Source organism: Mastacembelus armatus, chromosome 24 (genome assembly GCF_900324485.2).
Source record: "Mastacembelus armatus chromosome 24, fMasArm1.2, whole genome shotgun sequence".
Taxonomy (NCBI): Eukaryota; Metazoa; Chordata; class Actinopteri; order Synbranchiformes; family Mastacembelidae; genus Mastacembelus; species Mastacembelus armatus.
Window position 1 is genome coordinate 15,837,053 of NC_046656.1, and position 15,389 is coordinate 15,852,441.

A 15,389-nucleotide genomic window follows, 5' to 3' on the forward strand; every position below is an offset into this window, starting at 1 on the left:
ACACTTCTTCATATTAAAAGTTGTACACATTTTGTCTCACACACATACTGGCAGAGTTCTGCCATTTCCACAGTAGATATCAAACTTCTAGCATTGCATACACCCACTCACACTTATTCTGGGGCTTGTACAGTAAGTAGGTTATACAGCATGGAAACCTGTTAAGCATCTCACTCACACTCACTCACACACACACACACACACACACGTCCTGCTCGCACACAAATTAAATCTGTTTATGAATTAATCCTCTTTTTTCATGGTTTCTGGTCATCCAGTGATCATTTTGCAGTTGAAAGTAATTAACACTGATGACAATGTGGAGAAACTGATCTCAGTGGATTTACCACAAAACCTTTATTAACATCTATTAATTTTCTTCCTATTCAGTGTGCAAGAGCACATGTGTCCTATCCAGCAGCAAAGCAAATGTAAATGATAGTTAAAAACAGCACTAGGCTAATTAATGGAGCTCACGGAGCTCACGAAAGCTAAAAAGTTAGTTAGTTATTAAAACCAGTGACACTTCTAAACCCTGAGAGATTCGGGGAGGCCAGAGCCTGACAGGTGCCCTCAAGCTCCTGTGTCAAAGTTGCTGCTGGGATGCTATCAGGAGGCCCATCATTTACTGCCACACCCTGGTTACATCTGACCCTAACATTGTCAGCCCGGTTTAATTTGGTCTGATTTTGAGACCCACCACAAATTCAAAATATTGGATTGATTTATGGGTGTTTTAACACACAGCCCAACACTGGACTAAAACCAGAGTAACTTGAAAGCAATCTTTACTCAAGGTCCAGTGGAGCTTCATCTGTCTTTGTCAAATAAAGATTTTTGAGGAAGATCTTTTGATACATTCAGAACATTAAGCCTAACCCAACTTCTTTAAAAAGTTCATACTGAGGTTGGCAGTTTATAATCCGCCATTTTTGTTTGCAGTCATGTCCCTCTCAGTCAGGAGGGTTACTGTTGGTGCAGACATGTCAGTAACAACAGCAGGGCTCAGCTTTTACACAGCAGACATACAACTAAAAAGCCTTTTGCATAGAGCATTGTTGAGTTGCATTGATACGGACAAAATCAAGTTAGGATGACATAACTATCTGTGTTGCTGTGACATCTGGGTTGACCTCTGTCCTATAGCACCTGTAACTCAGTACAATCTTCAGCATTTCTTTCACTGATATTTCTAAAAAAAAAAAATACAGGCACTTTCCTGTGATTTATTTTCTATGTAAGACAAATTGCATCCACTATAGCAGTTGTAATAAAAAAGCTTCTGTCGGGCAAAGGGTGTTTAGCTGGTGATTGTCCACTGTGGGAAATGGTGTTGGTTAAAGACTTCTGGACCAAAATACAGAAGTAAGAGGTTACATATGTACTGCGTTAAATTACTCTCTTAATTGTTGTTCTTATCTAACTCTAGAAAGTACATAAGTTTATTCTCCATAGCGTTTTAGTATTGTTTTAATGTTGTTTCACATGTAGTAGTTGTATAAGGGACAATGAAAATAATTAGTCTATAGTTTTATAAATCTTTTCTTCTTATTATGATAAATCATCTAATTCCTGCCAGATTTTTTTTTTTTTTGTTCTTAGAGTTTTATAACTTCAGTAATCAAAAGTTCAAAGTTGGACTCATTTGACTCAGACAACTGGTGGAAGGACTGTAGTATTAATGTTATTAATGTATTAATGGTTAATTTTAACAACTTGCAGTATAGGCCATGGTATATTAATCTATAATAATTAAGAGTGTGACGATACACAATACTGGGTTCACAAGAACATATCTTGTCTTTTATTTTGACTGAAAGTCACAAAATAGTGTAAAACAATGCAGGTGCATTTTGAAATGATTTACCTGATCATCTTTTATTGAATGTCACTTCAATTCTTTCTCACTCTCTGAGTATGAATTATCATACGCACTAAAAGACAGAACATCTTCTATGCTAATCCAGGGTCCCTAGAGGTATCAACAAGTTTCATTTAAGACTTTTAAAGACTGTTTTACTACCACTTTAAATTAAATTCAAGGCAATGGAAATACAGAACCACCAAAAATGAAAATAAACACTGACATTAGTTCGAAATGAATAACAAGGTAAGAGGTTAAGAACATTGTCCGTATGTTTAATATGTAACAAAAATATTTTTTCTGTAACAGTGATCTCAGAACAAAATTTATCAACAAAAACCTACTAAAAGCCAAATACTGTTGTATGATGGAAAATAATACATTCTAATGTATTATTGATGATAATTTGATATTAATTTAAAATAGTGGAGTAAAGTACATGAGTCACCACATAGAGATGTAATCTGTATAAAAATAGTAATGATGATTGTAAACATTTGTAAATACATTAGAGAAAACGTAAACAAAATAGTTACAGCTGACCCTGAACTCCCCTGTGGACAATTATTTATCTCGCGCACAGATTTCCGACGCTTGCGGTGCGTCGCGCGCGCGCACACACACACACACACACACACACACACATCGAGCAGGTGGAAGGCGCGCGAGTCAAGTGCCGCTTTCAGCAGGTGCCGCCCCGCGTGAGCCGGCTCGGACGAGATGAAAGACACCGCTGCACACCGACTCCCTCCCTCCCGCGCGAACACCCCCCTCCCCCCCTCTCCCCTCCTCGCGCGGTGAGGTAGATTTGTAGTGACAGCAGCGGGTGCATTCGCCAGTCATTCCCCATAAAAGGTTCCGCCTGATCAAAGCCCCGCTGAGGCAGGGAGAGGCAGGGAGGCGGCCCGCTATGTCGGTGTGTGTCTGCGTGTCTCCGGTGTCTCGCAGGGTTCAGGCGTTTTTGAAGCTTGAAAAAACACAAAAACCCCTCTCTGTCTCTCTCCTTGCTATTTACATTTGAGCTCCGTTTTGCCGTGCCAGTAAAACATTGGTTTTATTCCCTCCGCCTGCAGCCCGTGTGACAGGCTCGACTGCATTAATCAACTCCTCCCGCTCAGAGTCAAGGATTTCTTAAACTGCAAGAATTAAATCTTTAAATACATTTTAAACGGAAGTGTCTGACTGAAGCTATGTTAACAAGTCCCCAACCTCAGGTGTGTTTGTGTCAGATTCCCCGGTGAGCGCTGAGGGGAATCGTACACAGCAAAGCAGAAAAGAGGCAATGTGTTGATATAAATTTACCCATCCGCAGTCAATTAGACAAACATTTTAGCTGGTGTAAAAGTTTCGGTTTGTCTCGCAATCCGAGCAGCCAAATATCAGGAAGACATCACCGCCACCTGAACTTTTAAGTCATCTGCCAGTCATATTCCCAATTTTCCATATTTATGTTGTTGTAAATCACCAGGACGCCCGAGCGTCCCTCTTTACCTCCTCATTAACATCAGCCGTCTTGTCAGAGGCAGACAGCATTATTCACCATCAATTAAGCGCAAGAGAATCCAAAGCCAGTCTACTGCTGACACATCTTAGTGCAGGGCCAGGATCCAAATGCAAAGAAATATTTGGCAATGCAAATTTTTTAATCTGTTAAAGATTGCCCCCACCCCACCCCTCTTCAAAAACCGCAAATTCGTTGTTTTTATCTGCAGCACAAAGCTTTCTATACATTGATCTTTCTCCTTGCAACAGTTTCACTCCCCAGTGAATAAAACATAGACCACCAGCATTTCTTGAAGTTGTTGTCCATGCATCAAGGCTTTCTATCAGCATGGAGTGTAAATCATCTCAGTGATGTTGAGAACATGCAATAACCTACTCACAAAGGCCCCAAATCTTTGTTTTTGTACACAAATAATTTAGGATCTCTGGAAATACCCACTACCAAAATGTATACATGGATGATCCCAATTTCTTAATTAGGGTAAGGTCAAAACCCAATAAAGCCAGCTATTTCTGCCAAAACCTTTAATTTAATGAAAATAAAACCTATGAGAGATCCATATCTGTGTTTAGGTTTTTGTCAAACCCAGTAAAGTTCTGTCATTTTTGCTTTAGGGGAAACAAGTGGACTCTGATTCATTAGCACATGTCATTTAAATAAACTATTAGAAGAAATCATGCTACATCACAGTAATTCAAATTTTATTAAAATTTTGACATGAACTCTGAGGAATCAGTGTGTGTGTTCAGGCCACTGAACTTTTTCACAGAAGACATTTCAATGTCACAATAGGTAAACCATGGGTGTGAATGATGAAATGAATGAATTAAATAGAAATGCTTTGATTTTAGAGTCTTGTTTTGATTCAGAAGCAAAGAAGCAACAAAGAATAGCAAACCAGAAACAAGTGCCAGTATGGTTATCACCTTATTTAATTTCAACAGTTTGTAAGAAAATAATATTACAGTGTATACAAACATTAGCAATGTGGCTCCTCTGAGTGCTTAAACTCTGCCATGTTACATATGACTCGATAACTATGCTGACAAGACACATCTCATGTCCACAAAATTAAAGGCGAAAATCCTTAACAACATTCTGCTCTAATTTAACAGCCTCTAATTGAAGCTGAATGTACACAAGCTTCCTCACATACATTTACATACTGCATCTGACTCCGCTGTTCAAGGCAAAGTGGCACTAGTATGTACAACCTATTGTCTTTTTTTTAGGGTGCAGGTAGCCTTCATGATAAGCCTGAAGATCAAGCTGCAGATGCTTTACTGAGGGTAGGCCTCAATCACCATGCCATGACCCTGGAAAAGACAAGAGTATGACCCCTCATGAAAACAACACAAGTTTAAGATCTGAGGAGCTAGAACCAAATGGAAAAAAACTAGTGAAATCTGAATATGAAGAGTCAGAGTCAGTTTGTGATTGTGCTCTTTCATCAATGTGTCGATGTTTTTTACCTGTCCTCCAGCAGCACAAGCAGCCACCAGTCCATACTGTCCGCCCTCCTTCTGCAGCCGATGTGCCACTGTGGTAACCAGCCTGCAGCCGGTGGCACCGAACGGATGACCCAAAGACAGAGAGCCTCCCCACAGGTTGAACTTCTCCATGGGAGGAGTCCCAACCTACACACAACAGACATTTGTTAAGGAAATCTAAATTCAGACATCTTCAACTTGAAAATTCATGCAGACAAATTTCCATATAACTAGGCTGCACTTCAAATGAAAAAGAAGGCATAGAATCCTGGACAATATATTGCAAAACATATACATGATTTTAGTAAAAACACTAACATGCATGTTTTGCTTTGTGATTAACTGTGTGCACAGTGTTCATCTGTTCCAGTGTATTGCCAGTATCCTAATGTAGTCCATAGACAAGCAGCAATTCTTTACCTTCGATTTCCTGCCCATGTACGTCTGGGTGAACCAATCTGAGTCCATGGCCTTCAGATTTGCCATTATTTGACCCTGGAAAACACAAGTATATATGTATGTGTGTGTATACATATTATATATATATATATATATATATGTATTCACAGCGTTACCATAGATACGAGATAGAAAACATATTGATTTCCATTGATTCAAAAGTGCAGTATGTGAAGTAAACCAGTTAAATCTCACTCCAACATTGATGTCCATGAATAACACAAACCAGACTTAGATTCTTATTTTATTATTTAAGAAATGCATATCATCATATCAACATCATGCAGATTGACATGATATTAATACATGAATATGCATGTTCACCCACCACAACACCTTTTTATGATAACTTACTGCAAATGCCTCATGGAACTCAAAGACATCGATGTCACTCAGGGACAAGCCAGCCCGTTCCAGGACTTTGGGTGTAGCGTATGTTGGCCTGTAAGAGTCGGACGGAGCACAGTGAGAAACACCAAACAGAATTAACATTGTTGTAACTCCTCATGATCAATCACAAGTCACACTGTTGGTCTTCAGAAGAGCAGTATGCCTAAAAATGAAATATGTTTTTACCCTTAGACACAAATGTACTGTAGGTTTAAACACAAACAAAGCTAGCTTTCACAGTTTTACTACAAATACTCCACTGGTTTGCAAATATTTGTTTATTTTTTTAGCATAACTAAATCTGCAAATAATATGTGAATTTTAAAACAACAAATAATAGACACTACACGCTGGTGTTTCTATCTGGGAGTCACTGAAAGAAAGGATAAGATAATGAGGCTCACCCCAAAAGCAGCTGATCTTTGGGGTCCTGAGACACATAGACAAAGTCTCTGCCAAGATGAAAAAAGCAATATGATTAGAGTGTCAACTCCAATAACAATATTTGGAAAATTAAGGCTAGTACCAAACAGGAAGGATGCAGGTACCTGAGGTAGGCTTTAGGCTTGTAACCCATAGCCAGTGCTTTCTCTTCAGACATGATAAGCACAGCAGAGGCTCCATCAGTCTAGGGACAAAAACAAACATGCCTGTTCAGGAGAAGAGCAAAAGCAGACAGAAAAGCACAGGACATAGTCTAGGCAGCACTCAACATTTCTTTTTACCATCAAACCCAAAAAGTTTATTATGAAGCCCAGCCCTGTTGTTGTCTCACAAAAAACACTAATCGAACAAATTTGAACAACACTGCAGCTTTTGTGTCTTTGTGTTACACAGATGTTCATGTCTATGCTCAAAGTAATTAAGAATACTTTGATGAGTGTTTTTTTCTGTGTGTCTACCAGGAAGGAGGAGTTGGCGGCGGTGACTGTGCCATGAGGTTTAATGAAGGCGGGTTTTAGTTTGGCCATTTGTTCCATGGAGGATGGGCGGATGCCGTTGTCCTTGGAAACAATATCACGACCTGGAAAGACAAAAATACGGTAATCATGTAAATGAAAGAAAACACAGAGCTTGCTTTTGGTCTTTGTTATGATTTATTGAAATTCTGGTACCGACCGTAGTGCTTTTTCTGTCAACTTTCAAAATCTATCAGCAGAAAACCATCCCCTAAACACAACATATATAACCAGCCTTGACTCTTTAATGTGTAATGTCATGTAGTGCAGTGTCTACCTGGCACTTTAAAGGAGATGACATCCTGCAGCAGGCCTGCATCCTGGGCTTTTTTGGCAAATGTGTGTGATCGCAGAGCAAACTCATCCTGCTCCACTCTTGAGACCCCAAATGCAGCAGCCAGACGATCAGCACTGTGGCCCATTGTTTCGGCCGTGGAGAACTCAGCAACAGCAGGGAGCTACAAGCACAAAAAATAAAATATTACAGGAGAAAATACTATAGTGTACACCATGTCGACAGAGATTTTATATATATACCTCTGGGGAAAGGTGTGCCATTCGAATGCCACCAATCAGACTGAGCTTCTGGCCGAGGGTCTTTGCCTTGTTTAGGGACAGCATGGTCTTCCTCATCTTACGGCTGTGACGGATAGGCACATCGGACATGAACTCCACCCCTCCTGCCACAACAGTATCACACTGGCCTGCAGCAATCAGCCCAACAGCTGGAGAGGAGGAGGGAAGATAATGAGACAAGGTAAACTGGTGTGATTGCTTTTTAGCAAGTGTTAATTGTAGTTTCACAGTATCAGTACACAACATAAAAGATATCATCTAGCCCAGTCCAAAACATACAGCGCACATTAAATGGAAGAGCCTTGATGCCTTTCCGATATACCTGTGGTCATTGCCTGGTTGGAGGAGATGCAGGCCATGGTGACGGTGTGAGCTGGGACCTTATCAGAGAAGCCTGCCCCCAGTGCTGCCTGAAATCCCAGCAAAATATAAAAGAGATGCACAACAGAGTAACAACTGAGTAGCTGTCTTTTTAATTTTATACACAAATGTCAAAAATTTTGTCTTAACTAAAACCACTGGCTGACATTTTGATTTTTATCACCAGATATTTGCAGAGGACAAAACTTTCTATTGGTCTCAGCATGGAGCACTAATGCTTAGGACCAAGGCAGCACATCAGACATCTGCAAGGTAAGTTCCAATTACTACAAACATTATGGGATGTATGAGCCTGTTTGTGTGTGTGTGTGTTTACCTCTCTTGCAACATTGCTGGTTTTGACCTCCTGAATGACTGTTCCATAAACAATGTAGTCAACAGCATCTTTGGGTATACCTGTCCTGTTCAGCAGACCCCTAGAAAAACCCATTTTGAGTTTCAACTTTAATCACACCAATACTAACAAAACTACTCCTCAGTTAATATATATATAAACAGCAGGGGACAAAACTACTTAAAACCTCTGCTGCAGTGGGCAGCTATTATTAAAAACTGAATCTAGTTGGTCAGAACAGGTACACACTAAACATTACCTAGATTTATGTTGTAACAGTTACACATAAAAATGCACTTACTGCAGAGCTGCTCTGGCCAAGTCATGGGGCATTAGGTCAGTATACCTACAAACACAAACCAGAAAGGTTTTATCTTCAAGCCACTGAAACCACTGCTGCTCTCTGTAAGAGTAATTTGACTACAGGGTTTCTATGCACAATTACATTTTTAAATGGCAAAGGAATCTATTTCAATTTTTTGATCACCTCCAAGTGAGAGAACATTTTTTTAGTAGTTTTTTGCAACAGGTTTCAACCAGTGAACCCTAAAAAAAAGGGCAGAGACGTACGTGGTTCCAGACATCAGGAAAGGTGTTCGAACTCCTTCCACCAGCACTATGTTCTTTACACCAGGCCGAGAAAGTGTCTTCTTGCTCTTTGTCTGTACTGAAGGAAAATAAAGGGGGTTTTTAATACACTGACAGTTATGAATTAGGCGAGTCAATTTAGTTGCCATGTCAATATCAACTTTTCATCTATTTAGAATCTGTCAATGGAAAAGAGTTTTCCCACTGTGTGTTTTTTTTTTTTTTTACAGGTAAATAAATCAACCAGTAAATAGATTCTTAGGATGATCAGTTCAGGTTTTAAACTGTCATCTACCAAAGTCTATAATATAGATTTTTACTTGAGACCTACCCTGAGCCTGAAGCTGGGCTGTTGTACTGAGAGAGCGAGCTGCAGAGATACACCAGAAAAATATTTCTCGCTTTTAATTACTTTGGCAAAATTTAGTTGCCACAAACAATGATTGAACAGCACACACTATGTAACACACACAAAATATCTGTATTTGAAATTGGATCACCCAAAAGTGACAAAAAACTCAAAAGGTCGAAGAAACAAAAGTGACAGTGGCCAAAGATCATATTTTTATAAGTTCCAATATACATTGTGCATTCATAATATCTCATTAAAAAACAAAAAAAGACTGTGTGTGCTGTAACTTGTCTCTTGTTTGACAGAATATTTTATTCTTGCATTGACATACTTTGGAACTGGTCAAAGTGTGAAGAACAACTATAAAAACAACTTACCAAACCGCATCCCCCAGGAAGGGCTGACAGAGCAGCTCCGCATCGAGTTTATCAGCATGGAGGCCATTATGTTCTATATGGAAAAGGCAGTATGATTGTCATTGCTAAGTTCCCTCTATGGTTCTGATGAAAACCTTCAATGCCCCCAAAATGACCAAAAAGTTGGATGAACACCTCTCTAAAAACAGTTTTACAAAAACATAACATTATAGCCTTCATAAAGGCAGGTATTAATGCAGGACTGTTGTATTAGACTATTTTAGCTTGGTGTACCTAATAAACTGGAAGCTGAGCATGCATTCCAGTACACTAACCTGTTATTCCTGAAACTGCATTTTCCATGGGGAGTATAATATATTTTACTATTATTGTTACATGATGGTGCAGCACAAACAGTGACAGAACCACAGTAGATAAGTCTCTCAGTTAATATGCAGATCTAACCTACCTCTGTAGGTGAAAGGTCACCGTGAGTTAAAGTAAGGTGAGTCACTGTAAATGTTTATAATTGGCCAAATCTGACATATGACTTTGCTAATTATGTGGTTGAACTTGAGAATACAATATGTGTGGTAGAATATCATGGGTTATTTGCTTTCAGCTTGAAACTCATTCCCAATATTTGCAGTTTACATATTAAACTTTTGCATTTTATACAGATGTAAAAGGTCTGACAGGTGGGACCTATATATTTTATATCTATTCAATATTACTATCTGTTTTATTATGTGAGATAATATGACTTAATATTGACGGGCATTCAACCCACCCCCTATCCTGGTTATGAACTTTCACCTAGATTCTTACCCTGCAGGATGACAGGGTCAGAAATACATTATCACGCTACTCATGCTGTTTACTACCAACTGTTTACCAGTATTTACTTTCTTAAAGTAACGTTCCCGACAAATTAAAAACCACAAGACTGAAACCTTACAAGCAGCAAAACAATAAAGCTGGAAGCTACAGTACATGCATGCTAGTAACGCTAGCTGGCTACTTGCTAGCTGAAGCTTCCGCTAAGTTACAGTCGATTCAACTTTACGTGAGACAGAATATCGCATTTGCAGAGCTCATACCATATATTTGATATTTCTAGTTTTATAACAAATAAGATGACGCTTACCTGTACCTTCTGCTCTCTTTGCCACCTCTACGTGCCCGTCAATGACCGGCTGGGCTCAGCAGCGCTATTGGACTACAAAGACCATGTACCCTCAAGAACCCACAACTGTTGATAGCTGACCGAAATAGTGCCTGAACAAAAAACATACACAGAGGCAAGCGATAGATCATAGCTGTCTGTACTTAAGAGCCTGTCTTTCCAAAAAAAAGAATACCTATATCATGTAAAACATTTATTTTTCCAAAAAGATAACAATTTGAATACAGTACCATGTTTTGCTACGGCAACATTTCAGTGTTTTGAGGTCACATGCTGTTTGCCAGTCGACACACCTGCGTCCCCTAACGATCAGACGACGTGTGTCCAGGTGTTTCCAAGTTTTCAGGTAACAAATCTAATTCCCTACTGTCAGGTAAAATATGTGAAATTAAATTTGTAATTTGTAATTACATTTTAAATTCAATATTTAAATTTCACTTTACTTAGACACAACATGTTTCAATTCAGACACCTAGGTTATGGTATATGATCATTCCCACATTAATGCATGGCCACAAAATAGCGTCTTGTTCCCACTCATTATAGTATCTTTTTACCAACAATATTAACTTTGGCACCTGATTTAGATTTAATTTAGATTGAGCCTTTTAATAAAGATAAGACAATATAAGATTAGAAAAGCTTTATTCATCCCTGGAGGGAAATTCAGATAAAACTTTGTCACTTTGTCATTAGATTTTTTTTTTTTTGTTTAATTTATAGTCAGAAATGTTGAAATATTTTAGTCTGGTGTGGGCTACCACTAATATCTTATGAAATACTACTCCCTGTTGATTGTTTTTGGCATTTCTTTGATCAGAACATTGTGAGGCAACATGGCAGCGGGTGAGATGAGATCTCTAACACATAAATAAGACATGCTGTACTGCCAGTCCATTAGTCTATTGACCCAATACATGCTGGGTGGTTTCTCATTATACCATGCTCATATAAGTGTTGATCAGCACTCATCCAGTAATACCATTTTGCATTCTCCTTCCTTCCAGCCTTATTTGGCACATTGCCTCCTCATGGCAAATTATTGCCACCTGTCAATCAGTGTAGTAGTGTGAATGTGTGTGATGTCAATAGCATACACATGAACAAATACAAAAATGAAGACCTATTCTAACTTCTCCAGTGTTAACTGTCTCTATCAATGTGTGCTTGTCACTTTGGATTTGAGCTTGGAGTTTAGTTATTGTTAAAATATTCATGTTTTATTTAGTCACAATTCAGCAGGTGACAAGCTGGTTTATGGGGCCCCTCCACCTCCAGCAGTTCCCAATGTGTTTATTTGTCCTTTAGCAAGGGCACTGTTCAAGTGTATGTGTGTTATTTATGCTAACCTTCTCCAGGGAAGATGTTAAACTGGCAGAAATCAGCATAATACAATAGTGGTAGCCTTCTATCTGGCTGTCTTTTTTCTTTTTTAGTTCTTTCCGTCAAGCCTGAGCACACGTCACCTACAAGCTCAAGGATGATGTGGCAGTTATTCGACTCAGTGATCCAAAGGCTGAGGTGTGTGTACGTGTCTATGTGGGTGTGTGTTTAAGAAAGAGAGTGTGAGACACTACATACATGTCAGAGAGATTATGTTTGTGACAGTCTTGACTACCCGTTTCAGTCTCTCACTGACAAATGTGACATTGTTAATCAGAGTGTGTGAATTTGTGGTGTAGATCTGGTTGAATGGAGCTTTGAAAAAACACCATCATCTTCTCCAGTGAGCCTGGCTGCTTCGTTGTGGGTTTATTAGGTCTTGAACATTACTTACATGTGCAGTCATTCTTACACTTGTGTGTGGTTTGAAACAAAGTGAAAATGTTTAGGTTTTCTTGCATTTTCACTCTGTAAACCTTCCTGACTGCAAACAGGTCAGGGAGTTCACATAACACATTTCATACAAAAATCGGTAAAGTCAGACAAATTAAAAATGGATCCTCTACTTACAGTGTATTACACTGAGCTGCTTTGTGGTCAAACACTCTTTGTCTTTACTCTCAGTAGGACCCAGTCCTGTAAGAACAGTGAAGAGGTCACCCAGCTCTCTAAGGAAGGTCAGAAGTTGGTAAAGATTGAGAAATCTCTAATCCCTATTGTAGCTGCCATTCGTGGTTCCTGCCTGGATGTAGGCCTCAAGGTACGTGTGTGTCTGTGTGTGTGTGTGTGTCTGTGTGTGTGTGTGTGTGTGTGTGTGTGTCAGAGAATGTGTTTATGTAGACTAAGGTTTAGCCACTAAGTCATTATTTTGTTGTCTTCTCTGTACTTTTACAATAGCCTGTCAGCACCAAATTGCCACAAAAAACAAACAGACATCCTGGGGGCACCAGAGGTCATGCTGGGACTCGATGCTGCCTCGAGCAGGCGGCACTCAGAGACTGCCTAAAATGGTATAGGTACACACACACATATTAATCAGTTTTTCAGTTAATGACTTTAAAGCACTGGCACAGTCTTGTACTCGTGGCTAGAGAGTTACACTGGAGTATGCTAAGGTCAAGAGCCTCACTTGGGGGGGATATCATCTCACAATATCTGCAACCCGCTTGTTGCATGTGTGTGTAGGTGGGTCTCCTGGAGCATTTGATACGATGCAGATAGGCAGGAACATCAGGGTTGATATAAGCTCATAGTCATGTATCGTAACTGTAACATTTTTTCATTGCTTTGCCTCTCCTCCCTGTGTTTGCTTACTTCAGGTCCTGATGTGAAGCCTGAGAAGGAGAGGACTACTGAAAACCTTGTGGAAGTAGCAGTGGAAATGGGCAAGGGACTCACGTAAAAGAAAGTTCCCCTTACAAAGGAGAAGCAGCTTATGCAGAGTGAGTGATGCCTGATTCACAGTAGCTGCCCTATTCTCACCAGGGGCCTGTACAATGAAACAATTTCATCTTGACTGTCTTTGGGTTACCTGGCTAACTGAGCCTAACACTGGTAATTCTGGGTAACTGGTACCACAAAGCTGTTTATCAAGCACAGAGGAAGAGATAGCCAAAGATACTATGTGAAACGAAAGAGAAAAGTATTTTAAAAACAGCGAGATGTTAATTAAATAAGAAGCACCAATTATATCTCAGAGATTGAGATTCGTGAGAATGGGTACAAAGTGTCAGATTGCTTTATTGCAATTTCTCTTTATTCACTGACCAATGCCTTCACAATATCTCTGTGAAAACCTTTTGCAAAAATGACCTCTGGGTCCAAAACTCTGATTGGCTTATATTGTTGTCAGATGAGGAACCAAGCTGGATCTCCAGAGAAGGAAATACAATAAGAGATGTAAACAGACTAATATATTAACAACACCACAAACACATGCTGTAATGCTTCAGTGACAACAATAAGTGACCTCTACAATGTGTGTTGTATGTTAGGAGTCTGGTGAGGAGGTATCAGTATATAAAGACCTGACCATCATTCCAAAGGATACCACAGTGGAGTGAATCAGCAGGGGACATGAACAGTTCTGCAAAAGGTAAGACACACATGCAGGTTTGCATTTTGCTATTCCACAGGTAAGTGGCTTTTATAAAAACGGAAAGAATGGAATCCTCTTTCAAGAATTATTTTCAAATCATCCTGTCTTAATGTAGTGATATGGTTGGGCTGTGCACATTTAATATTATTGAAAGGTTAACTGTGGACCTGGTATGCTCTTGTAATTCATCCTTTATGTATACTGACAGTCACACAAGGCTAAATGGCCTGTCGCACTACCCATGTCCCTGGTAACTGACAGATCTATAATGCCGTTCCCTTTTAGCCACCTTTTTTTCAATGCAATAAGCATGGAAGTGTATTATTTACCATAAGCTTCGCTGCGTGTAGTGTGACTTCAGCCCTACACAACCACCAGGGCAAACAAAGGAGGATAATTCAATTTGCAGAGGTCATTAGGTTTCTATTTATTTTGTTTTTTCTATTTATTTCTTCATTGCTCTTCTTACAATGGCCTTGCAGTTACATGATCACAGAATTTATCAATATTATGTGGACCAAAGATGAGGTAAAGTGTGTGTATGGGGAGGATTTATGGAGTTTGTGAGATGTCATGAAAAACAGTTTTTGCATCAGCCTCAGATTTGGGCAGTTTTATGGAATTAAAAGAGGAATATGTCAGACAATATGAGTAGATTCTATGTCAACAAGAGAATAACAAGCATGAATAAACAACAACATACATTTCATGTTCACAGTTGCTAACTTGCATGATTATGCTTCTTGAAATATCTCTCACCAAAGCTAAGACTACAGTCCATGGCTATATGACCTTACCATCATCACTATCTATGTGGAGGTAGAGTTCATACCCCTAATTAAGTAGGACATACAGTATATGTAGAATTCATAGAGAATGAATACCTGAAGGTCTTTCTGTTGATGTCTTTGATTCATCTAGAACCAGCTATTTTGAGTCCTGATTATGAGCAGGATTTTGAGGTAATCCTATACGAACGCAGAATAAAAGATCTACAATTTCAATTAAAATTATAGCTTTCATTATTTATTTAACCACTTGTGTTTTTTGATTAATAAAATGTCCAAAAAAATGTCCATTATAATTTCCTTCAACTTAGTTTAGAAAGTGAACTTTAAAAAGCTTATTTTTTATAATTATTATTCAGTAACGGGACAATTGCAGCAGTTGCTTTAACATCTATATTATACTTTATAATGGAATTGTATTGTCTGGGGCTGTGGACCTTACCGGGCATTTATGTTTGTTAATACTGGACCAGCTTCTTTAAGGCAGTTTGTCTTGTGGTGCATATTATAGAAGTAAAAATGGCTATATGAACATAATACAAAGTGTGATTTTATTTTTTATTGTGCATGGCTAATTTAAAATAAAGCATATCTGAACAAGTGATCAGAGGTACATTTTGAGAACTCTATTTCTGAGGCAGTTAAAAATTCTTTTACAGCACTGCAACACATATGTGTATC

The 15,389-nt window shown here is 38.9% G+C and overlaps 1 protein-coding gene across 2 annotated transcripts; it reads right to left on the minus strand.

Moving 5' to 3' along the window:
* Positions 1-4,271: 4,271 nt before the first annotated feature.
* hadhb (hydroxyacyl-CoA dehydrogenase trifunctional multienzyme complex subunit beta) lies at positions 4,272-10,492 on the minus strand. Of its 2 annotated transcripts, none has more exons than XM_026317952.1 (16): positions 10,401-10,492; positions 9,275-9,347; positions 8,877-8,915; positions 8,528-8,624; positions 8,259-8,303; positions 7,940-8,039; positions 7,565-7,652; positions 7,204-7,391; positions 6,944-7,124; positions 6,610-6,731; positions 6,256-6,335; positions 6,112-6,159; positions 5,672-5,759; positions 5,279-5,353; positions 4,841-5,005; positions 4,272-4,684 (listed from the first exon to the last, which is right to left on the minus strand). In XM_026317952.1, the coding sequence occupies exons 2-16, from the start codon at positions 9,339-9,341 to the stop codon at positions 4,649-4,651; spliced, it is 1,419 nt and encodes a 472-aa protein (XP_026173737.1). In that variant the 5' UTR covers positions 9,342-9,347; positions 10,401-10,492; the 3' UTR covers positions 4,272-4,648. The 2 variants fall into 2 exon arrangements, with proteins under 2 accessions (XP_026173737.1, XP_026173738.1); XM_026317953.1 differs by having other exon boundaries at positions 10,407-10,443.
* Between the last annotated feature and the right edge of the window lie 4,897 nt (positions 10,493-15,389).

Coding starts and splice junctions, on each gene's coding strand:
- hadhb (XM_026317952.1), bottom strand. CDS start 9,341: ATGGCCTCCATGCTGATAAACTCGATGCGGAGCTGCTCTGTCAGCCCT. Junction 8,916..9,274: donor TTCCTGGGGGATGCGGTTTG/GTAAGTTGTTTT, acceptor GTATCTCTGCAG/CTCGCTCTCTCAGTACAACA. Junction 8,304..8,527: donor TTCCTGATGTCTGGAACCAC/GTACGTCTCTGC, acceptor TTGTGTTTGTAG/GTATACTGACCTAATGCCCC.